We start from the raw sequence: 25016 nt of genomic DNA, 5'->3' as shown, positions 1-25016 counted from the left end.
TGGCTTGTTCATAAAAGAGCTTTCAACCAAGATTTTCTGGGCCTGGGCCACAAATGCCTTGTAGTGGGTGCATGGCCCCATGTTATGTCCTTTTCTGAGGCACAACAAGCACCAGAAATTACCACTGTGGCTGGAAGTTTAGCCCCACAATCATCACAGTTCCTTAAACAGGACAAAGACACCACTACCAATGGAAGAGACAAATCATGGTCAATGTGACAAGCCTAGTCAGTTACTAAGAATATGCCAGTAAAAGAAGCCAAAGCTATGGGAAGCTTGAAAGAGTAGTCATCAAATGTAGCCAAGATCAATATAATGAAAATTTTTCTGGGGGGCAGGGGGGGAATGCTAACCAGAGAGGTTCCTTAGATGTTGCTGATGCAGAGGATGAAAAGGTGAATAAGGTGAATGCAGAGAATGAAAAGGATAGAGCTGAGGGTGGAATCATAGAATCGTAGAGTTGGAAGAGACCACTAGGGCCATCCACTAGGGTGGACAGTGATTACGTCAAAAGGGTGGATAGAGCTGAGGGTGGACAGTGATTACGCCAAAAAGCTTATTCTAGAAGGTTGTGTATGGTTTATTGTGCAGGAACAGACAACCCAATTATATGACAGTCACAGAGACCTTAAAGAACTCATTTCCAACAGCTGTTGAAAGATGTAATGGATGAATGGAGAGTATCTCAGTCTGTACAGGATAGCTTGAATCCCGATGAAGATCACTGTCAAAATACATTGGGCTGATCCAATGCATTTATTACAGCAACAATGGTTTGATAAAACAATAGTTGCTTCTCAGAATTTATAATTTACCTGAGCTCTCACATAATTCTTATTGTTTATTATCTGCTCTTTTAGATTTTATAGCTTACATCTGTGAGACCCAGTCTCGAACAGAAAAAATAGAGGTGAAAAGACTGTTAAGGGGAGAGGAGACATTCCTTTCCAACATACTAGAATACAAAAAGGTAAAATATAACAGCCATAAAACTAAACAATTGAGGAGATAAATATAGGAACCATTAGACTCATTAATTAGACAACAAGGATATGAGAACACAGATGCTATCTTGTCTGAGGCTAGGAACAAAACTGGATAGAAGCAGCTCTTCATTTAAGAATCAATACAGGTTCTGTTATATGTCTGGGAAAAGGAGGGATAACATTATTCTGAAGGGCTCTTGGGAACAAGTTCATACTTTAGGCTTTAAAATAAACTTAGTATTGTAGGATATCTCTTCATTGGTCAGACTCTATTTCAAACATCTCTTCTTGATGTGGAGCTATTGTTGTTCCTTTACTGCTGCCAACTTGGATTCAGTTTCAATGTATTTACATGTTTCTAAAAAAAAAAGTCAGTTTGTGAAGTGGTAATTTATAATAAAATCTTATACCTGCTTTCTCATAAGTCCCATTACCTTTTAAGGCACCAGCTTCTAGTAAAGGTGCATAGGGTTGCCATGTTATCCATTTACTGTCAAGGAAAGCTCTCCTTTAATAGCACCAACTTCCAAGTAAGGGTGCATAGAATTGCTGTATTATTGTCAGAAAAAGCTCTCCCCTTCTTTTGGATTATATAATACAAAATGAAGTACTCACACCAAAGCTCTCATAATTATAAAGCATCAACTGAAGCATTAGTCAAGGCTACTGAGGTCACAATCCTGCTATAAAATATGTTCTTAAACCAATTAGAGATGAAGTACTGAATGTGTGCTTATTTTTAAAAACTGGAAAATTCAGCAATCATATGGAGGAAGCAAATGCTATATGACTGGGCTCCTCAAATCTCTGCACAGTGTAACAGGAAGTAAAAAAATATATGAATGATTGCAGGCCAAGCATTTAAAGTCTGAAACACAGAATTTGGAAACACAGACTATTTTCACTAAAAACAAACAAGAGACCACACAGCACTGGACTTTTACACAAGCTTTGACTGAATTTTAATGTCATTTATTGAGGAGTGAATGAGATACTGTCAGACATGCCAAAGACACTTCACATTCAAGGGCTGCGAGCTCAATGGCTTTCTTCATCGAGTCACTACACAATCCTGTTTCAGAAAACTGAATGTGATATCGATGAAGTCTTCATGCTTGATGTTGCCATCACTTTATAGTCTCTTAATCTACTGGTTTGGTGGGCAGAAGGGTGTTCTCTACCCTACAAAAATACACTCCAATACATGTTAACACTAGAGGGTAAAAATGCCTGTAATCTGTTATAATGGGTTTCTACTGAATACCTGGTTTTAAAACTGTCTTAATTAGTTTATGCTTAATGAAAATTCAACTTGTTTCCCTTTCACCATCATGTGGTTGGCTCATACCATTAGAAAAATACTCTTCAGTGCTACAGCAGTGCTTACAGGGAGCTCCTTCAGTGCTGATGGGTAGAAACTCATTGCAACACCAATGAAACCGTTTCTTCCTTCCGCCACTGCCTGTAGGTTGCAGAATGGCCTACATGCACTACAGTTTTCTCTCTCAAAAACAAAACAAAGAAACCTAAACCGAAGGGTAAATGTTTATTTGGAGTTTTCTTGTGGATGATAATTAAGGCCCTTTACGCAGAGTTCAGGAGCTCCTGTATGGCTCCCTGCTGGTCTGCATTGAGCTGAGATATGCATTCTGTCCACAAGCCTCCAGAAGTCTAGGGAATAAAAAAAAGAAATAACAGGAATGTTAAACAGCTATGTTAATATTGCCCTATGTAAAGATTAGAAGGACAGGCTACTTACCTGTAACTGTAGTTCTTTAAGTGGTCATCTGTGAATTCACACAAATGGGTTATTCTGTGCCTGCACAAATAAGCTTTGTAACCTTCTGAAATTACTAGGGAAAACCTTTTGGTGGTAGCTCCACCCTACCTTATATATACTCCTAGCATTCCCTCTCTATCTCCAGTTCCATAAGGAAGCCACATAGCAGCATAAAAAGGGAGCATGAGCAGGACACGACCCTGAAGGGAGGATGGGCAGGATTTGTGTGAATTCACAGATGATCACTCAAAGAACTACAATTACAGGTAAGCAACCTGTCCTTTTATGTGGTCTCTGTGAATGCACACAAATGGGTTATACTAAAAAGCTTTGGTCAAAGGAGGAGGGAGTGTTGTGACCAGGTGAATATCTATAAGAGTGTTTATTAACCAATAATACAAACATGGAAAGAAATACTGTCATTTGAATCATGTGATATAACTGACAGATGGCAAATAACAGTATAACAAACCTCAATGTAAGCCAGAAAGCAACACTGCCCTCCCGAAAGCTGCAGCCCGTCTGGCTCTGGTGTCCAGTCTATAGTGCGAGATGAAAGTCAGTGGCTGAGACCAGAGAGCAGCTTTGCAGACATCCTCCAAAGCTGTCTGCACTGAGAAAGGCAGAGGAAGTAGGTATCACCCTGGTGGAGTACGCTCGAATCCAAGTAGGAGGAGTTTCCCCAGAGAGTTCATAACAAAGGTGAATAGTGGTGATTACCCACTTTGAGAACCACTGAGCTGTCACAGGGAGTTCCAACTATGAACCTGAGTAACAAAACAAAGTGTCTGAGACTGTCTCGAATTCCAAATCCTGTCCAAACAGAATGCGAGCACCTGTTGGTATCGGTAGTCGGGTTCAGCGCCAGAGTTGGTAAAACAACATCCTGGCTCATATGGAAGGAAGAGACCATTTTACATAAAAATGTGATGTCAGGATGGAGCATTACCTTGTCCCTATGAAAGCAGAGGTAAGGCTGGTCAATACGGAGTACATGGAGTTTGCTGGCAAGTTGAGCCGAGGTGATGGCTATGAGAAATGCAGTCTTCCAAGAGAGCAATCGTAAATCAGTTGTGGCCATAGGTTCAAATGGCTTCCTAGGTAAGTAGGTAAGAACCAGCTCTAAACTCTATGTGGGGCTAGGGATAGAGGATGGTGGGTGGAGATAATTAAATCCTTTCTTGTCCAGCACATCATTAAAGAAGGAAGGATGGCTGCAGAATTGGAAATGAGCACAAATGGCAGCAAGGTAGCACTTAATTGAAGAGACTGAGTCCAGAGTCTGCTAACGTCATGGGGAATTCCAACATATGGGGTACTCGAACCTGACGTGGAGAAAGTCCTTTCTCGATCAAGAAGGTCTTGAACTTCTGCCACTTCAGGTTGTAGTACTTCTGGGTGGAAGGCTTGTGAGCTGCAAAGATGAACCTGTGGACAGGTTCTGGAAGAGCAGTCACAGACGAACCCTCCAAGCCACGAGACAGAGTGTCTCAATGGCCGGTTGTCGAACCTGATGGTGAGGAGGTTGGGCCGGGATGACAGGCAGAGGTAGTTCCTTTGAGACAGATGAAGCCATGGTGTGAACCAAGGTTGTCTTGGCCACCATGGAGTAATGAGGATGGCATCAGTCCTCATCTTGGTGGTAACTTTGGTGATCAAAGGGAACAGAGGGAAGGTGTAGAACATCATTCCGTTCCATTTGAAAAGGAAGACATCTCCTTGAGAGCTCCGGGTTCAAATCCTGGAGCAGAAGCACGGACATTGGTGGCTGGTGTGCATTGCAAAGAGATGGATGTGAGGGGAGCCCTATCGACTGAATAGAGCTTGAACTGTCAGGATGCAGCATCCACTCGTGGGACAATGTCATGGCCAGCCAAGATCAGCTCTTGGAGGATGAGGAGGAGGATGAGCCTCCTCCAGAGCAAGAGCTGATTGAGGCTACACCAGGTGGCAATCCTGCTCTGCCAGGTCCCAGCTATGCTCTCTCAGCCCCAGAGGAGGAGGCCCAACCAGGTCCTAGTGCTAGAGAAGGGCCTCCTATGGTGCAACAGCCTAGTGGTGACTCTGGGGAGGAAGCTTGCCTGGAGGTGCCTACGTTCAAAGAGAGAAGGGCTGAGAGTGCTTGCAGGCGCAGATCCAAGATGATTGCAGAGAGGCAATTAGCCAACCAGCCTCAGGTGGCATGGGGGAGAGTTTCCCTTACTTAAGCTGTTGAGAGACCTTCACTGTTTGCCAGAGTTTATTGCATGATCCCTTGGTGTGATTGCTGCTAGCACTGGCTTCTTGTATCTTGATTCCTTGTTGCTTTGACCTCGGACCGGACCCTTGTCATCTTCTGGTTGCTTTGACCTCGGACTGCTTTGACCACTCTTACTCCCAGTATCCTGACTTCGGCTTGGCTTTCAGATTGCTTTGACTTCTGGTATCCTGACCTCGGCTTGACTTCTCAGACTGCTTTCACGCTGAATCTTTGCAAGGTCTGTGTTTTGCCTCCACTTGTTGAGCTGAGCTATTCGTATCGGCTTGTGTCTGTGAGTGCTGGCTGCAGTCCAGGACAGACAAGTAGATTGCTCTGCTGAGTTGGTCTGCTAGGTCCCCCCATGTAAGGCAAATTCCACATATGCTTAAGCCCCATTCACTTGATCATCTGAATGGGACGCACCGCCCCTTGTGCCCTGCACGCTCAAAGCCACGTATAACGCAGGCGCACTGTATAGCCCTGTCTTGTTGTCAAAGATTAGATAGGTATAATCCAGAGATGCACCTTCATCTCAGTACTGACTATCAGCCCTGTCAGTTTCCTCTTGGTACTACTGGTCGGTGTCAATGTCTTGGAAGTGTTCTTGGGGTTCTGGAGAGGCTGACAATCTCGAACCCGAAATGATGAGGCATCTGCCATCTCTGGGGAACAAGGAGTCAGATGGGAAGGTGGAAGAGAGGAGGGCAACTAACCCTCCGAAGCCGATCTGACATCTACTTCAACAATGTGGAGGGATGGGGCCGGAGATCTTGGTGGAGAAGTCTCAGAAACGAGAGATGCCTTCTGTTGTGATCCCTCAGCAGCCACCAAGGAGGTTAATTTTTGAGAGCATTTGTGCTCATGGGATGAGTCCAAAGAGTGTTTTTCTTTTCATGCTCACCAGTCTCAGTACGGGAAGAGTCCCGATTCTTCTTCGAGGAGTGGTGCCTGTGTGAAGACCCTTCAGACTCAGTGTGTTTGTGCTTGGTAAAATGTTTCCCCTTATCATCATGATCCCAGTCTGATTTAGATACTCCGGTTTTGGCTGCAGAGGCCTCAGAGTGGCCAGCTTTGGAGGAAGGGATTTTCTTTGAAGATTTAGAGGTTACCAAAATGGCAGTCTCCAGCTGTAACTCTTGCCAATAGAGAGCTGCTCAGAAGTGAGTCTTATGATTTTTGTGAGCTTGTGAGGTGAAGGCTTTGCAGTGGGAGCAAGTGGACATGTTATGGCCTTCTCCTAAACAGAGCACTTTGAATGCATGTTCTGGCCTGGGATTCAAGATTATCAAAAAGGACAATGTGATTCCCAGTGTAGTTCCTTCAAGCTTCTAGAGCAGAGGACGAAAGGAACTGGAGAAAGAGCGGGAATGCTAGGTATATATATATATATATATATATATATATATATGGGTGGGTGGAGCTACTGCGAAAGTGTTTTTCTTAGCGATTACAGAAGGTTCCGAAGTTCTTTGCACAGGTGCAGAATAAGCCATTTGTGTATATTCACAGAGACCATGAAGAAGAAATTATTTTATATGAAACTTGACTATCTTTTAAAGGTATGATAGTGGAGACAGAGAAATAAAAAGTTTAAAATAAATGTCTGAGCACAGAGACTTATATCTAAAATAAACATCATTCTTGACATTCTCTAAAAAGATTTACTGCCTTTGTTTATGGTGGTTGCTGTATACAAAGATTGGAAGAAATACCGTAATTCACTCAGGTTTTAACAACCAGGAAAAACCTAGTGTCCTATAGTGGGGAACTTTATCATCTTCTGGAATTTGTTGAAGCTCAATTTCTTAGATTTCTTGCCTACCCTCTTCTCATGCAACACAATTCAAATGCTTGAAATTCTGCCACCATATCATGCCTACACACACACACACACACAGTCTTTACCCTGCTATTAACTAAATTTTTAATGAAGTTATATAATGTTGTTCACCCCAAATTTCTGTCATAACTGAAACCTGGGAATAGTAATAGCAGCTTCATTTATAACCTTCACACTGCACTGAGCAGGATCTAAGCGGTTTACAACTGTAAACTAACTGCCCTAACAAGCTGGGTATGCATTTTAGTGAGCTGGGAAGGATGCAAGGCTGAGTCGACCCTGAGCCCCTGTCAGGAATTGAATTCACAACCTTGTGGTTTTTGAGTGAGTGGCTGCAGTACTGCCATTTAACCACTGTGCCATCAGGGGTCCTATTTGCTCATGTCTTCTTCTATGTAACAACACTCCTCTTTTAAGAGGAAATGGTTTTATATTCTGTGAAGCAACAAAATATTTTCTGTATTAAAATCTTAATTTGCATTTACCTGTACTTGCCGAACTACATTAGCCAGTCGCTTGGTGCATGGATCTTCGTGCTTGATTGCTTCATTAATTTCACCATCCGCAATTATACTGAATATTTTGGGCAGGTTAGAATTGTTGGGGCCCAGGACAATGGGATTATTACTGTTGAAATGGTAATCAAAAAAAGAAAAAGAAAAAAAACCAAGAAAAAGAAAAGAAAAGAATGTCAGCTGCCTTAACACTGAAGAGATGCAAGGTTACAAAACATGTTAATTTTAATGAAGATTTTCTGGTCAAATGTATAGGGTATTCTTATGCAAGCTCATAACAGAATAGGATATTGATGAACTGCTTTACCCAAAACTGGATAGAAGATTGCACAATTTTGCATTACAAATCTATAATAAATAATAGAATACAGTCAGCCCTCCCCATAGGCGGGCTTGTCTTCTATGGCTTTGAGCTCACGTGGAAGGCAAGCCCTGGCAGAAGTAATGGGAAGCATACACGCACCATGTGTCCTGTGCGCCACCGCGAGTGCGCACCCCATTATTTTCTATGAGGTTTGACAACAGCATCAGACACTGAAGATAACAGATATGGTGGAAGTGCTATGGGTTTATCCTTCTGACATGAATGTTAACTTTCAATGTGTTATAGTATATTAAGATTTGTTACTCTGAATTTTCCACCTATCCTAAATGAGATGAAATGAAACGTCCTACAACTAACAACTCAAATTCATCTTCTTTAGGGGGGATATGTTTTGGAAATATATTTAGGATGTAGATATCTGGACATTTTAAAGCAGTATTCTTCAACTTATTTCACAATGGATAGGGGACAGATATGGAAACAGAACCACTCTAGGAAAAAATCTGGAGCATAAACTAATTAGGGCAGTAGTATGGAAAGAACTATTAGGGCAGTTGGAGGGAATCTGAATGTTCATGGATTACTATCCCTATCATCTTCTGGCTAGCAGGGGCTAATGAAAAGATGGGTTTGAAGACTTCTGGAGACTCACAATTCTCCTAGCAATAGATTGTGAGAAATAGCTTGGACAACTCATGAATTCTAATGTAAATACGTATTGAAGTCACAATCACACATGACTGTATATTTACATGTGATGGATATGAACATTTCTTTGTGCTAGCGGAATACTGTAAACACAGTCCTAAAAGTTAGGTTATCAGAATAAACAGTAGTCCAAATATTGCAGCACACACATCTAAAAAAAAGGAGCAGGAAGCAAGTCTAACGAATACATTATACCTCAAGATGCATTTTCTTCTTACCTTTCTATTAAGTCACACAAATAATTGAAAGTATGAGCAGCTTCTTCTTTGTCTTCATGCACTGGAAGCCATGATAACCAGTGTGGTAGTACTTCTTCAACATTTATACAGTCAGGCTTGAACTTCATGATCTTTCCGACTGCTGAAATGCAGTTTTCTGTGGCATTGATATTCTCTTTGGTTTTGGAATCAGTTGATTGAATAACTCTCACCAGCAATGGAAACGCTTCTAAGAATTCAATGGGGTGAGGGGAGACATTAAGATACAATGTTTCAATAATTTTCTTCAAAAAGTGCTGGATATAGTCTATAAACCCCATATGAGTGGAATTAGGCTGACAGACAATATTCTGCCATATGAGCCAGCCTGGGTATTGGAATCTTCAGATCTCTTGCTACCATTTGAAATCTAACAGATAAATAAACAAATGAACTATAAAGCAGGACCAGTAAAACTTGCAACAATATGTTACAGTATGAGGTGCTTCTTTCCACCCAATCAAGTCCTCTTCCAGAATATTTCTCAAAGCCAGCAGTTAGCAAGTTACATTCACCAAGCGTCATCAGTACTCATTGGGCTATTTTGGGTCCCACTTTTAGAACTTTTCCCTTAAAAATCATTTGTATTTCTGTAAGTTTTGGGATTCTTGAAAGCCTGCTGAAACCTCCGCTCTTGTATGCAGGTGGTGCTGTTTGGGTTAATATTTATTCAGACAGTGAGTTATGTGTGTAAAACTGAATGTATATTGTAAAAGAGAATAATACTGTAATTTAGGCAATGTTAATCTGAAGGACAAAAATGCAATACAGCAAGGGTTAACCTACATAAATTTCTGTACATGTGGTATGTCTTTACTTAGAAAACTCACAAATACAAAAATGTTAATATAAAATGGATAAAATATCTTAAAGATAAACAGCATACAGATTTTTTTTCTCCTTGAAAATACATCCATAATGCCTTTGTGACTAGCACCTTCTTCACCATACTGAAGTAATAGGTCAAACCTCCAGGCTGTTTTTAGGTTAGCAGTACATATAAGACAAAGCAATAGCTTTCAAGTTTTATCCTCAGGAAATGTTTATTCTCACTATTCTTCCTTAAAAACCTTTGTTGTGTTATGAAATTTTTGCACACTGCAGGTATACATTTAGGAATGTGGATGCCATTCATGTTAAATGCTAACCAGGTCTGATGTCCAGGATTTCCCAGAGCATCCAGAGAATTATTACTCTACAGCTAGAGAAAAGGGGAAATCCATGCAGATTAAGGACCTATATGAGTACAGGAAAAAAAGCTTCACTGCCTGACAAACACTAAGTCAAATGCAGTAGAAAAATGAAATGATAATTTGAACTTCTGAAGTCCAATTTACAATTTTTTTTCACCCCAATATTCACTACTCCTGACCCCAGCTGTCTGTATGAATTCAGGCATTCTCATTATTAGAATGATCTGTTTGCTTTTCATGCTAACAGCAGGCAAAACTCATACCTTTCAAAAGTATCACAATTAAAGCTATAGCTGGATCTCATTTAGAAACAGCTTGAGCACACATACCTGTACAGAAAGGCCGATAGTTGTCACCTCCAAATTGTGCCATAACTCCAATACCATATGCAGCCGCTTGCCTGACTTCTGGGCTGTTATCACATATAGACTGTAGCATTGGTCTCAAGAAGTATTCTGCATATTTGAATGAGGATGGGCTGCAGTGCTCTATGACATCATCAAAAATGCATAAACCCCATTGTCTGTCTGGCCATGGCCTATGGGGACACTGAAAATAATCAATAAATATGTATTCAGTTTTTTTATTTATTTGAAATGTATCCCCTTCAGTTCCTCTTCATTACTAACTTAGAATAAGCTGTCTCATTTCCTGTCACCTACTATTCTTTAGAATTCTTTATCATTATATCTAGCCTAAAATTTACTTTTAATATTTGTGCAGCATTGTGTGCTATAGTGGTTTGAAAACAGGAGAACTCTGGAGATCATCGATTAATTCTCCACTCAAGCATAAAAACCCTCTGGGTGACCTTGGGCAAATCACACTCTCTTGGCCTCAATGATAATGGCAAACCCCTCTGAAGAAACTTGCCAAGAAATTCCTATGATAGATTTGCCTTAGGGTTGCCATAAGTCAAAAGTGACTTGTAGACACACAACAACAATGCATTGCGGTGTGCATATACGTGTGTATGTGTGCACATATGTATATTTATATATATTCTGAAGAACAGGTTGCTTTTCTGTAACTGGGTCTTCGAGTGGTCATCTATACCATCATAGAAATGGGTTTTGCACCTGTGCAGAAACTCTATTCAGAAAGGTCTACAGCCAAGTAGCTTGGCAAGAAAACCTCACCTCTCCCACTTACTGTGAATATCCAAGCCCACCAAGCTATTGGCCCCTCAGTTCTAAAGTCTGCTGTGAAAGCACAGGGACCCGAAAGAGAGGAGGTAGGGCAGCTTTGTGTGAGAACATAGATGACCACTCAAAGAACTATAATTACAGGTAAGCCACCTGTTTTTCTTCTTCATGGTTTCTATGCCTCACACAAATGAGTGACTTTAAAGTTCATCAGAAGTTGATGCCAGGTCACTGGAAAATGGAAGAGAGAACTATCGGTCCAAAGCCTGCATCTGTCTTGTTTCTACAGTCAAGTCTACAGTGCTGAATAAAGGTAGAAAGCTGTGACCACATAGTGGCTTTGCATGTCTGGTAAGGGAATGCCACGAAGGAAAAAAGACAGTGATGCCGTCATTCTAGAGGAGTGTACTCACAAACACAGAAGAACTGGTCTTTTAGCCATTTCATAAGACAATCAGATTATTTGGACAATCTACTTTGCAAACCTCTGGAAAGACACCTATTGTTCTTTTCGTGGTCCACTATACCAAATGAACAGCCTATTAGAAAGGCAAAATGAGGCAGTGTGTTTAATACAGAAAGCCAATGCTCAGTGCATATCCAATGAATGCATCAATTTCTCTATGGGTATGGATGGTTAAGAGTAATACTTTGGCGCCAAAATGTCCTGATTATGACACAACTTTCAGCAGGAAATAAATGTCAGGTTTTAGGGCAACCTTACCATGGTGCAGCATGAGGAATAATTCAGCTGAGTGTAAGGCCATTAATTCAGATGCTCACCTAGCTGATGTGATGGCTACCAAAACCTCAAACTTCAAAATAAATAACATGTTATCCACAGATTCCAAGGGCTTGAAGGGGTTATGAAACTACTGCAAAAGCACCAAAGACAGCAATTAAGGTGGAGCTGGTGGAGACAAAGGTGAGGCAATCCCTTAGGGAATTTCTTGATGACAGTATTTGAGAATAATGGGGCAAAGATAGGAGCTGGTGGTTGATAGGCCATTATGGCTGCCAAATACTTTCAGGGAGGACAAAGATACCCTGGGCACAAAATTGTAGAGGAAAGTGCAAGACAATTGAGGCTTGAACCAGTGCAGAGGGCTCCAATCTAGATGTAAGGAAAGAGCATAATAGTTTCCATTTATACTTGTAAGAACATTTAGTTGAGTCTTTCCTGGCAACCCTGCAATCTGTGATGATATTCTGCCAGGTGGAGCAATAGCAGTATAGCTTGGGTGCCAGTGATGGATGTGGGCTGTCTAAAGAAAAGAATAGCTGAAGTGTCGTTCAGAGTGGAGAGTCAAAAGTGAGACATACAGTAGATGAAGAGGAAGATTTCTTAAAAGATATCAGTTGATATTGTTGTTGCCTGAAAAAGTATTTCAGAAAAGTAGAGGAATGTTGTGAAGACTGGATAGACAATGACAATGGTGATTTGTGCCTGGAAAAACTCCACAAAGGCCATTTATTTAGCAGTCAGGTCTTGTAAAGGTGGTCCAGTGATAGTAACTAAACCTGTTACTATCAAAGGGGAGAGCCTCTAGTCTACTATGGGTACCCTGATTGATCAGTAGAGCAGAATAAAGCACAATGGCATAGAGCTACTGTCCCAGACATTACATCTGATGCACAATCCACTGTGAATTGAGCTGAGTGGATTTGTTGCATGGCCATGGATTGTACCTCCTGGTAAAAGGTCACTGTTGTGCTCCTTTGGTCTTCAGGAAGAGTCAGGATGAACAATACCATCATGTCCCACAAAAGCTTTTGGTAGGTTGACATGCAAGCTTGCACATTGCCATCCTTCATCATCAAGGATGATGAAGAAAAGAGCTTGAGTCTTCCATCTTTGTTCACTGGTACAAAATGTGTCTTTCCACTTGTCAAAGCCTGAGAAGCAATTGACTACTATTGAGTTGGTAATGTGTGATGCTGAAGTATGCAAATGAACTAGCTGAAACGCTGGGTCATTCATAGGAGCTAGAGGAGTCTTGATGTCAATTCCAAGTGCCCTCACAATCCTCCAGCCCAAATAGCTTCCAGTATCCTCGACTTCCCCTGGCAGAGACTTGGTGAGAGGAAAAGGAGAACCTGGAGCTGAGATTTCAGTGTCATCGTTGTCAGACTCTTCTTCAGAAAGATGTCACTGTCATCCAGAATGGGCCAGAGTGGTTAACAATGCGGAAGAGACAGAGGAGATAGGTACTAAGGTCAAAGGCACTGAGATTATGGATATTATCAGTATCAACTGTGGCTGTTGCTGAATAGGAGGATACAAAAGTACACATTGTATTGGGGGTACAGCTGTAGTAGGCACCATGAGAGAAATGTCCTACATGGTGGAGAAGATGGAGGCCTGGAGATTATTGCAGTGGCTCTAGGTGGTGGTGATGGAACCTGATGATGTAGTGTTGCTAGGTGGAGGAATGGAGATGGTGGAGGTAATAAAAACTGAGGCTGCGATGGAGAATGGTGCCTCGAAGGGGTTAGAAGCCCAATTCCAACAAGGTGATAACTGCAACTGCAGTACCTATAGGGGGAGTGATGATGTTCCTTTGGTAGATGTCCCTGGTAGTATCCTTTTGGTGATATCGATCCCTATATAATGAAGAATAAGAGCAACAGGAGGCAGGGCGCTCCTTCTACAGGTCTTCCAATCTATACCAATTGATATAGGAGACTGAAGTGAATAAAGAGTCCTTGCCATACCTATAAATCCCAAGAAAGAAGAATATGATTGTTCTCACAGAAAAGGACAATGAGCTTGATGGGGTGGTGATGGCTTCTCCCTCAGTGAAGAACTATGATGTACAGTACTGACCGGTGTATGGCACTCAAGCAAAGATTCCTTGGGCTGAGGTTGAAGTTGGAACTGCCATCAAAACTGAAGGAATTTGAGAGGAAGGCATCGCTAACGCAGATACAGGAGCTGTCAGAACTGTGGACACAGGCATACTTGATGCTGTAGCTGGCATAGTGTATGATTTAGAGGCTGCCCATTTCCTGGAAGACTTCAAATGTGACCTTTTCAAAACCCTTTCTCCTCCTGTTGCAAAGCAGATGAAACTTGCTGAGCATGACAGATGGTGTTGAAGACAATTCCATTTGAGTGGAGGGAAGGGTTGGTACCAAAGCAGTGTCAAGTATCAAGGCCAACTTCTGGGTCTTTGATTTTGAGGTCAGAACAGAGGGCAGATAAAATTGATTAATTTGAGGCTGCATAGTCTGCCATCTATAGGGACTTCTCCTAACAATGTATCTTGAGGCAATGAACTCAGTTCTTCAGGGCTTGCAGAGTAAAAGTCTTGCAAATGGAGCAACGCTCAATGACATGCCCCTCACCTAGACAGAACAAGGACTCTGAGTTGCCGTCAAAAAGAGACATTTTCCTACTGCAAATAGAACATAAATGAAAGAGCGAGGTAGGGGCCACAGAAATGTAGAAATAACAATGAACAACAAATGGAGAAAAGCGGGCAGGATGGAGGTGAGGAAGGACTTGAGGTAAAGTTTTTTTTAAAAAAACATAGAGAAAATAGGATCAGAGAAAGAGAAATAATGGGAGGAAGACACTACTCAGCAGGAAACAATCAAACAGAAGCTGTTCTACAGGAGGATGGAAAGAAACTGAGGGAGCAGTTGTTTGCGAGGCTTGGACATGTATGATAGGTGGGAGTGGGCAAAGTATTCCTGCCAAGCTACTCAGCTTTAGAATTTTCCAAATGGTGTCTCTGCGCAGGCACAAAATCCATTTGTGTGAGGCACAGAAACAGCAAAGAGGAAGCTGAGGTTTGTAGGCCCATCACCCCATTGTGAGGCAATGTGACAATCTATTTGCTTTTCAAAAGATCTGAAAAACCATATCACAATGGACATGCTGAAACATATTTACAAAGAAAAAATAAAACTTCTTTACTCCACACTATGCTGTGCACTTGCAATTGTTGTCCAGTTATAACCCTTCTGAAATTGTATATTTCTCTATGCAAAAATATTCCTCTGAAGCCTACTAGAAAAGTGTTTCTTGAACTCTATAGTCCTCCAGATGTTCAAGACTTAACTGCTACAGCATGTCTGTTGGACATGCTGGCTGAGTCTTCTGGGAGTCAACATTCAAAACCTCTGAGAGAAGGAAACATTGGGGAGCATTCTACAAGAATATCAAGTTGAAATAGAGTTACATAAATTAGAGCCAAATAGCTATTGTAATTTTATATGGTTCCTGTGCTCAATAGATCTTTTACATGGAAGCATCCTATACTCATCTTCCCAGTGGTGATATTAACATGGGGTACTTTCGTCCCACTTCAGATTAGTCTAAAGGAATAAAGGATACTTACAATTAAATTGACAATTTGTGGTAGCAGCTGTTCAAACCATGGTAACACCTTTGCTTTGTAACTGCTGAATATTGAGTGCAAAATATCTGATACTTTAGTCAGGATGTAGACATCACTGTCATGCTAATAAAGAAAAGAAGTGGCAATGTGAACAGCACAAATAATTTTGACTTTTGTAAAAGATAATGATATTACAAATGTTTGTATTTTCATATTTGTATTTTCCACTCTCCTAGGAATGAGATCTTACTGTATTTCTCATGATATTATGAGTGGACTGGTGGGTGGGCGGACAAGCAGAAGAGTTCCAGCTTCAAAATTATATTGTATTACATAGTGAGTAATACTATGTAAAGTGTCTGGACACAATGAGCCAGAATTGCTGACTCTTCTGGTTTACATTCAATGGCAAGCATGCTGATTTGCCTATATCTTCTGCTTGTGCTATATCACTCCTTTCATGTGAGTGGATAACACAAACTAGAAATTCAAAATTTCATGTTACACCCCAACCAAGGTTTTTGGTTTACTTCTTCCAAACAAGCTAGAATTCTGATTTATTCTGACATTAGAGTGTACAGTCGGCCCTCCATATTCACGGTCTTGAGACTCATGGTTTCAATTATTCGTGAGGTCAAGGCCACTAATGCAAGCATTCCTCCTCCCTTTCTCTGCCTGATCTTTCCTTGGGAAGGGTCTTGGAGGGGCCACGGCACCTCTTGCCTTCTCCTCCCTGATCCTCTCCTTGGGATGCCCAGGGAGAGGATTGGTGAGGCAAAGGGTCTTGGAGCAGCCAAGGCACCTCTTGGTTCCTCCTTCCCAATCCTCTCCTTGTGGTGCCCAGAGAGAGGATCAGGGAGGCAAAAGATCTCGGAGGGACTAAGGCACCTCTTGCTTTCTCTTTCGCATCATCCCCCTGGGCTGCCCAAGGAGAGGATTGGGAGAAGGGGCAGGAAACCATTTAAAGAGACAGGAGGTTGGAAAAAAAGGAGCACACACTCCTGCTCCTCTTCCCCCTTTCACCCTTCCCTTTAATTAGCTTCTAAATGGGGTGGGGAGTGGGGGTGAGTTATTCACGATTTTTCCATATTTGCAGGGGTCTCATTCCCCTAACCCCCATGAATTTGGAGGGGGAACTGTATATAATTTCTATTTCATTTTTTAACTATTTTTTGCAAAGAGAAGATGGAACTATTCTGGCTGATTATTACATGAAAACACACATAGGTAGTCAATGCTGTTTTATTTCCTTTCCCAACCTCAGCAGACCTACTTTTGTTTTCTAAAGAGATGGGAATATTTCTGGTGCTTTTTTCCTTAGTGCAATTCAACATGGCAGTTTGATTTTCAATACCCCCCCCTTCCCTTTCACTCTACCACCAAGATTTCTCCAAGCTGGCAGAAATGTCAAACCACAACAGAATATGCTTCAACCTGATAGAGTGGCTATCTATGACATACTTCAAAACTACATATTTATTCCCTCTCCCCCCCCCCTCTCTCTCTGTGTATACACAGTGAGTAATGAATCAAGTGACCTTATATCTAGTCACACTGCAGTAACTGTCATTTCCTCAGCCTCTGTATTTTTTTAAGCCCAAAGCTGGAAAGAGAGTATAGGGAAAACAAAAGAACTAGAGGGTAACTATTGCCTAACTATTATGTATATTCTTGAACTGGCAAGGCAATGAAGTTTAGACACTGCTGATATAGTAATGTTAATTAATACTTTACCAATTACTGTTTTGTCTCCCTTGCTAATGGAGCCAATTATGCTACCTTTCAGCAAATACAGGTTTTGCCAACTCTGAGCATCAGTTTTCAAACTCCAAATGCAACAGGAAGAATTTAAGCTACAGCCAAACTAATCTTGCAGTAGGCATTTCTAAAATGTGAAGCATGGAATACAGGTTTTATTCTCAGGAATTCTGCTAACTCAATCTGGCCACAGAGTAAGTGAACACTGATCATGGCATGCTATTGTGACTATGGCAGTATGTGCAGGTCAAAGCATCAGTATTGCTTCCAACAGTCTACCAAATATATATATATATATAAAATAAAAATTAAAATTAAAAAATCGAAGTTATACCAGTGACTGCACCCCCCCATAGTGCATACTGTATACCCAACCTGCAACCAAGCTACAATGCTACAGACTGCGTAAGCCATTTGTATGCCTGCAGAGTATCAAGTATGCAACTCACTCATGGATCTGTACAAAACAGGAAGTAGATACCAAGTCAATCTCAATATGTGAAAGAAGCTTTTTAAAAAGATTTTGTGCCATAAACTATTTCTGCAACTTAAAGAAATGTTTAAAACTGGCTGGATCACTATGTGTCTGACAATGAAATCCTGGGAACAGTGGCTGTTTCAGGATCCTGAATGTATCTTCCATTAAACCTAGCTTAACATCTATCCACTGAACCTTCCACACATCAGTGAACATTAACACAAGTATAAGGTGGAAGATAGTAGTGCTTATTTTGGTTTGCAATTCAAATTCTATTCTTCCTGAGTAGAGAGCCCATCATTTATTAGAATTAAGTAAAATGTATCAGCTCATGGAATTTCGATTACCCTTCCCATCAACCATTTTATATTTAAAACAAAGAAAAAGCTCCAAACAGAAAACAATCAGTGGGATGATATGTGTGAATTGTTTCTCTCAAATACCATATTACATGAGAATTCAGAGTCAGGCCTAAAGAGCTGCAGTCAGATTGCTCACCAGCATATCAGACTATTGTATAATACACCTAGTTTACAAGACCTTTCTACTTTCAACAAGCCACAGGACTTACTTCATCTTGCAGAGACTCTTCAACTTGCTCATCATAGTCTTCATCTTGCCTTTTCACTAATTAAAAAATAAATTGTTAATGTATTAGCATAGCTTTTTTCACTAATGTTCAGACTTGCTGCAAGAAGGAAGATGTAGAAGAGGAGCAAAGGAGAATTATTTGGTAGTGAAACTCAGGGGGTACATAAGTTGCTGTAATGTTGCCATTTTATATAAAAGACACCATGTCATTACCCACTTTATATAATGGGACTTGACCATCCATGGAAATTTGTATCTCCTGAAGGGGGGAGGGGGCTGGGGCCAAAGCCCAGAGGATACAGAGGGCCCATTGTATTTACAGGCTAGAATTAAAATTGCATTCATATTTGTTTTGATACTTGTATTTTGACATTTCATGTTTCTAAAGATTTTTTAAAATAATTATTCAGAAACCTTAGATTTTTGATGGGTTATATATCAAAATACCCATATCAGTAAAATTAAGCTGTCTTGACTTTTGGGTGCTCTTAAACTATCTTAATCTAGTTTACCTTGTCTTAATTCTTGATTTTTAAAGTGCTCTTCTAGTTTTCCTTTTAATATTCCTCCAAGTTCTTCAAAGTATTCATTGTTAAGGCATCCATCTCCCATAACTTCAATACACTAATGAAATAAAGATATAGTCAACTTGAAAATAAATCCTACTCAGACTGTTTCAAGCATAACAATTTCCAGAACACTCTAAGCCCAACTATAGAAAGACCAGTTCTATAAACTCTGCAGTTACACAAATTTATATAGGCCTCATAACTACAAATATACACAAGTAACAACCTATTTCTAGCTCTAGCCCAATCTCAGAGTGTCTACCTTTTATGTCAACAATGTCAAGATGGGCAACACAGAGATCAGGGACCACTATATATATCGTGCTAAATTTGACAGTCTGGCCATGCTCTCTCCGCAAGCAGTTCAAACAAGGGTGCATTTTATCACCCTATCTGTTTAAATTATGCATGGAACATACAGATAATGAGATGAGACTCAGAGGAAGGAGGTGTGAAAATGGGAAGAAGGGGGAATAAATCACTTGTTGAAGACAGAGATGACACCATAAGAATAGCAGAAGACAACATCACAATCACTGGTGAAAGTTAAGGAGAAAGTGGAAAAGTAGGATTACAGCAGATTATTAAGAAAATAAAAATAATGACAGCAAAAGATTCACATAACTTAAGATCCTCAAATATCATTATATATAACTGAATATCAGTCAGGATTATCCATGCCGTATTATTTCCAGTTTCTATGTATGGATTTGAAAGTTACATAGTGAAGAAAACACATGGGAAGAGAATCAACTCTTTTGGGATGTCGTGCTAAAGGAAAGTTAAATCAATATAATGATAGTTTTTTGTGGGATTTTTGGGCTATGTGGCCATGTTCTAGAAGAGTTTCTTCCTGACGTTTTGCCAGCATCTGTGGCTGGCATCTTCAGAGAATGCTTGCCTGGAAAGGAGTTGGGTATATATATTGTGTGACCTAGAAAGGCAGGAGTGATTTGCATGTGTAAGATCTTGCAAAGTATGTAAACACAACAAGAGCCTAAAGTTCTTTTACTGGAATTATTCTAATTTAAGTAACCTTTTGGTAATCCATCAGGTTAGCATCTGAACTTTGACATTCATGTGACAATCTAATTGTTTCAGCTGAAAATTGAAACTACAGAAACTCAATCAGCATGGCAGTCACAGGTCTGGAGAGTAAACCTATCACTAGACGTAGTATAACACTATTGTGATGGCTGAATTAATGATTTTTAGGATCAAGAATGAGCAGTGGTTATTGCATCTGTTGCTCTTGCATGTTGCAAGAGATGCAATAACAAACTATGGTTATGAACTAAAACCAAAAACTTATAATCTTCTCTGCTCCAACATGTGTGTGGAAAGGGAGGAAAAGTGTATATCTGAACTATAGATGACTGGATTCTCACTGCTGATTTCTGTTTCAGTTCATCCAAACCTCAAAGCAATGTATGTCTCTTTGAAAAACATGAATATTTATATTCTTGCTTAGCAAAAACAGGACGCAAAAATGTAGTTAATATGAAAATTACCTTGGCAAAAGAATTCATTATTTCTGATAGTACATCTGAATCTGGTTCTGTTCCTATAGCCTTGATTAGGGCATCACACATAAAATGCCACATCTGGGTCAGGTATTCTGGGCCACGAACTCTTGCACATTCCAGGAGCAAAGGCATTGATTCTGCAGCTGCTACACGAACACGTTATATTCATTAAGGTAAATAACCATAAAACCTTTTCCCCAAAATGAAAGTGTAAGATCTCTACCCATAGTTTTCATCTAAAAGTGTGATCAAAGTCCAACCCACTATTTCATCCATTTAGAACTCCAGTATGAGATTTAGTATATATTTGTAAAATAAGAAATGCATGTTCCTGAATTTGGACCATTTGGAAAAATGTAAGCAGACCACAGTTTAACACACACACATCTCCTTTAAGAAGAAGATAAAATAACCTGATCTCTCAAATCTTAGCACTGGTGGGGTCTGTCTGTGTGTGTTTCATATTGCCAGTTGTTTTTATGGCATTTTTGTCAGCTGACACACCAGTTTGCTTCCCATTTCTTTTCCATGTGGTCACCAAGTGGGGCAAGGAGGAGGGGGAAGCAGTAAAGCAAAGATGGAAGGGCTAGAGAAAGCAATTACAATGGATTTCAAAGAGGTTTAAAGTTTTCTTTCTTTTTTTTTTGCAAGAAATAGAAAAAAGGAGAAAAAGTTGGGAGACTAAAGCGGTGCAAGGAGGAAAAATGTGTGCCCAGGGAGAAGGAATGCATGAAGACTGGCCTTTGTGATCAGGGTTTTCCTTGCCTTCTCCTCATCCTCAAAAAGACTTATTTGTTCTTGCCTCTGGAAAAAAGGTGGGTCAATCACAATCAAGATATTTCTACCCTCTCCACAGAAAAATGTTAGCTCATCAACTGTTAGTTTGATTGAACAATGCTGGTTTGGATGCAAAAGATGTGCCTTCACATCATTTTAACTAAAATATTATGCCATCCAATATATAGTATATATAGATAGGTATGGGAGAGTTACACACTCAAAAACCTTAGAAAGGGAACAGGGGGCATTCTAACAGCCTTCATTGTGTCAGTCATATCTTGCAAGCTCTTTCTAATAGCTTCTTTCCAGGATAACAAATTTTCAAGTGTTGTGAAGGTTGTGACATAAAAAAAATGCTGGGAGATCATGATGGCATCTTGCTAAAGGATATCATCGTGAAAATAGAATTTCAACAAAGGAACCATCAATTTCACAACTTGTTCTGTGTATTCCACAAATCCTTCCTTCAGTTCTTTGGCATAGCAAACCTAAAGGACAGAAATGCAAGTACTTAAATGAAGTCTATTGCTAAATTGTTACACAGGAATAAGCAAAGAAATCAGAACTGCTAAAAGAAAAATTGTGTAACTCCTTGTTAGCTGTGATATTCTTGATGATTAAATGCACTTTCCCCTCTTGTTGTCAAAGATGCTATTATTTAAACAATCCTTAGAATGGTGGTGTTCCAAGTATGATTAGAATGCAATGGTGAATAGCCACTGAATTCCACCAATAAAACTGGGAATGGAAAATTAATCCTGTAGAAGGCTAGTTACTCAACCTCGGGCAGATTTTTCCCATCAATGAGGATTACCAAGGAGGATGGGAAGAATGTCCCAGTTATAGTGGTGGAAGCTGTGGAATCTAGTAAAAGTAGAAACAAACAAATAGTTAAAATGCAATTAAACTATCAAATCAAAAACCTTCAAATCTATTAAGAAAAAAAGATAAAGATCCATAGCCACCCCTCCCCCCATGAGTGTGGGCCTGCTTGCTCATACTTTTTCCTAAAAGCAGTCTTTCAAACTTTTCTGGCAAAAGAAGAACCAGACAGCCATTCTACTCATCTCCTAGCTGTCCCCATGTTGCTTGTCTAAGAGAAAGATTCAGTTCATGAACTGCAGTTTACTTGGCTTCCATGGTTTCAGTGCTGCTGAATACTGATTTCTACTCCAAGCATGTGATCAAAAGAGCACTCACCAACATCTGACATGCAGTTGCTTTTTCTTCAAGGCCTGCAGTCTTAATACCAAAACTCTGTTGGTCTCCTAGATTTACAAACTCCCAACCATCGTCATCACTCATGTTCTCCATATCTTGTGCTATTGAGGAAAAAATTAATAGTTCTAACACAGTTGTTTCATACTTCTCCAGTGAAATTATGAATTAATTAAGTATTAAAACTTACTGTCAAGGAGAGCCACTTCAGGCTTGATTGATGCAGTTTTCATTAAAGGACCCATGACAACAGGAAGATATTGCTGGAATTCTTTTCCAAGGATCTTGCACATTCTTGCCCATGCAGAAATCATATATGATATCTGTAAATTAATAATATCATGTTCACCTTCCTTTTCTCTAGTATACAAAGTTGTATTACCACTTGGGCTGACTGAAAATCAAGGTCATTTAAAAATTAATATGTGCTCACAATGATGTGGAAGTCTTTGTCATGAAATCACAGGCAAGAGTTGAACAAAACTTGACATTCATGCAGCACTTTGAATAAAAGTACTTCATAAAATGTTCTTGTTGCAGTTCTTACACCAACTCTGTAAACTAGGGTTAATGTCCCAATATTCACCGCAGGAGCAACTTGTCTGAGGACACTTAACAAGTTCATGATTGAAGTAAAAAAATGGAAAGGAGAAATTTAATAGTTCAGTTTGAGCCACCATGCTAAACATCTCAACAACCGAATATAAAGCCACAAATATGTGGTTTGAATATTGCAATGATTAAAGAAGGCAGTAAAGTTACTACAGAACAGATTTTTGCCACAATAACATTGGACATTCCTACTCTGGATCTCCCAAGTGAAAGTCTCTTGTGCATATCCACATTATACCTGAAAGTGAGAAATGCAACTACAAAAATGCTGCTGTGACAGTATATGTGAAAGTGGTATCACCGAGGAAAGGTCTCTAAATTTCCATCCACCACAGTTAACAGGCTGGATGGCCATATGTCAGGGATGCTTTGATTAAAATTTCCTGCATGGCAGGGGGTTGGACTGGATGGCTCTTGTGGTCTCTTCCAACTCTCTGATTCTAAGTTTTAGTTAGTACAGTAAAAAAATTAGCATTAGTGTAGCCCCTCTCAATCATTTTAGCTATTTCCAATACAATGATTTATTGGAAATAAAATGATTGGGATCACTAATAGATCCCATTTAAAACATGTAGTTACAAATCCCCCCCCCCTGCCCAAAGTATAGATTTGCTGGGAGTCAGAACGGTGTAATGGTTTCAGTGTTAGACTAGGACAATGTGAGACTAGGGTTTGAATCCCGCTCAGCCGTGGAAACGATTAGGTGACCTTGGGCAAATCACACTCTCTCAGTCTCAAAGGAAGGCAAGGGGAACAGCCCTCTGAAGAAATTTTGCCAAGAAAACCTGTGATTGGTTTGCCTTAGGGCTGCCATAAATCAGAAATGACTTGATAAACAAGAGTAGTTTCGCTATGTAAATATTGAGCACATCAATTGGCTCTATGGGATATTCTAAGAAAGAAGATTGTAATGGGCATTATCAACGATCTAAAATTAGAATCAATTATTTAGCTTACCTGAGGGTCATCATCTTCCAAGTCATTGAAGTCAGTTTGTGTCTTCAACAAGAGCTGCATCACATCAGAGGCATCTTGCATGAACTAGAAATAAAAGCATCCAGTGAAGTTATGAGAGTTTTTAATTTTTGTTTCATTTGGCTTATACTAAGGCTTCTGATATCTTAAATTACAATCCATTACTGGAATTTAATCCCCAAGGCATTTCACAAGTTTGAATTTGGGTCCTGGGTCCAGAAAAGGTCCTTGTCCCTCATCTTCTCTAAGCTAACACAAAGGTACAATTAAGACATCACAGTTAAATGCAGAGCTATCAACAAGGCCTTCTTGTAAGAAAATGTTTTATTGTTTGAGATCTTGTCGGCTACTGGGAGTCCCTGGACTGAAAAGTAAGGAAACAAGCTAAATAATGTGAAAAATATGTAGCTATCAAGCCAAAGGATGGAAATTGAAACATACCTTCTCTTTACCAACAGCAAGACCAATTAAGCTGATACATTCTATGGTTTTTCCTCTTAAGAGTCTAAGTTCCTTCTGCACAGCATTCTCAACGATGTGTTTGAGAGAAGGCATAAATAAATCATAGTATGGAACAAACTTTTCCTCTGCTGTATCAGCAACTGATGCAATAGACGTAACAACCTGCTCCAAAACCAACTTGGTGCCTTTTTCAATCAGCTGTGTAAGGGGAATAAAAAGATATATTTAAGAAACTTGTTTAAATCTCCCTGAAACAGCATTTTAAGTCAAATTAATCCCAGAATGGCTTACCTCCTGCAATTTTAATACCATAATGGAATGAAGGTGCTTCACTAGGTTATCTAAATAAGGAATAAGCAGTGATTTTGGACAGTCTTCAGTAAAGTTGATCAGAGCAGCAGCTGCATGAGCCTGAACACGTTGGTTTCCTTGATCCTCCATGGTCTGGAGAATAGGTGGAATTACCTAAAACACAGATATCTATCATTGATGCTTGACTCAATATTTGATATTTGCTGTTTTAACTTGTTTTCTTATGATGTTTTTAACTTGTTGTTTTAACCTCTAGACTGTACACCATAGGCAGATGTATAATATATCCTTGATTTTATTTGGTTTTTGTACAGCGCCATGTACATTTACGGCACTTTATAAAGCTAATAATAATAATAATAAGAAGAAGAAGAAGAAGAAGAAGTGGAAGATCTTAAAAT

At 39.9% G+C, this 25016-nt stretch overlaps 1 protein-coding gene across 2 annotated transcripts in view; it reads right to left on the bottom strand.

Annotated features, from left to right (window-relative positions):
- Positions 1–1919: 1919 nt before the first annotated feature.
- The window catches only part of LOC149319170 (importin-5), a 46521-nt gene continuing 23424 nt past the window's right edge, over positions 1920–25016 (bottom strand). For both annotated transcript variants that reach the window (XM_089511187.1, XM_089511186.1), the window contains exons 13-26: positions 24595–24768; positions 24283–24501; positions 23824–23907; positions 22445–22577; positions 22237–22358; positions 21428–21524; positions 20242–20414; positions 18674–18785; positions 18142–18197; positions 15335–15457; positions 10173–10392; positions 8612–8840; positions 7331–7472; positions 1920–2657 (exon numbers count right to left, since the gene is read on the bottom strand). In XM_089511187.1, the coding sequence (XP_089367313.1) occupies positions 2571–2657; positions 7331–7472; positions 8612–8840; positions 10173–10392; positions 15335–15457; positions 18142–18197; positions 18674–18785; positions 20242–20414; positions 21428–21524; positions 22237–22358; positions 22445–22577; positions 23824–23907; positions 24283–24501; positions 24595–24768 (1971 nt within the window). In that variant the 3' untranslated portion in view covers positions 1920–2570. The remainder of the gene's footprint in view (positions 2658–7330; positions 7473–8611; positions 8841–10172; positions 10393–15334; positions 15458–18141; positions 18198–18673; positions 18786–20241; positions 20415–21427; positions 21525–22236; positions 22359–22444; positions 22578–23823; positions 23908–24282; positions 24502–24594; positions 24769–25016) is intronic.

Source organism: Sceloporus occidentalis, unplaced genomic scaffold (genome assembly GCF_023333645.1).
Source record: "Sceloporus occidentalis isolate IW3139 unplaced genomic scaffold, rSceOcc1.0.p SCAF_2, whole genome shotgun sequence".
In the NCBI taxonomy this organism is placed as follows: domain Eukaryota; kingdom Metazoa; phylum Chordata; class Lepidosauria; order Squamata; family Phrynosomatidae; genus Sceloporus; species Sceloporus occidentalis.
Note: the sequence above shows the minus strand (reverse complement) of the source record. Positions and strands in the feature narration are given on the sequence as shown.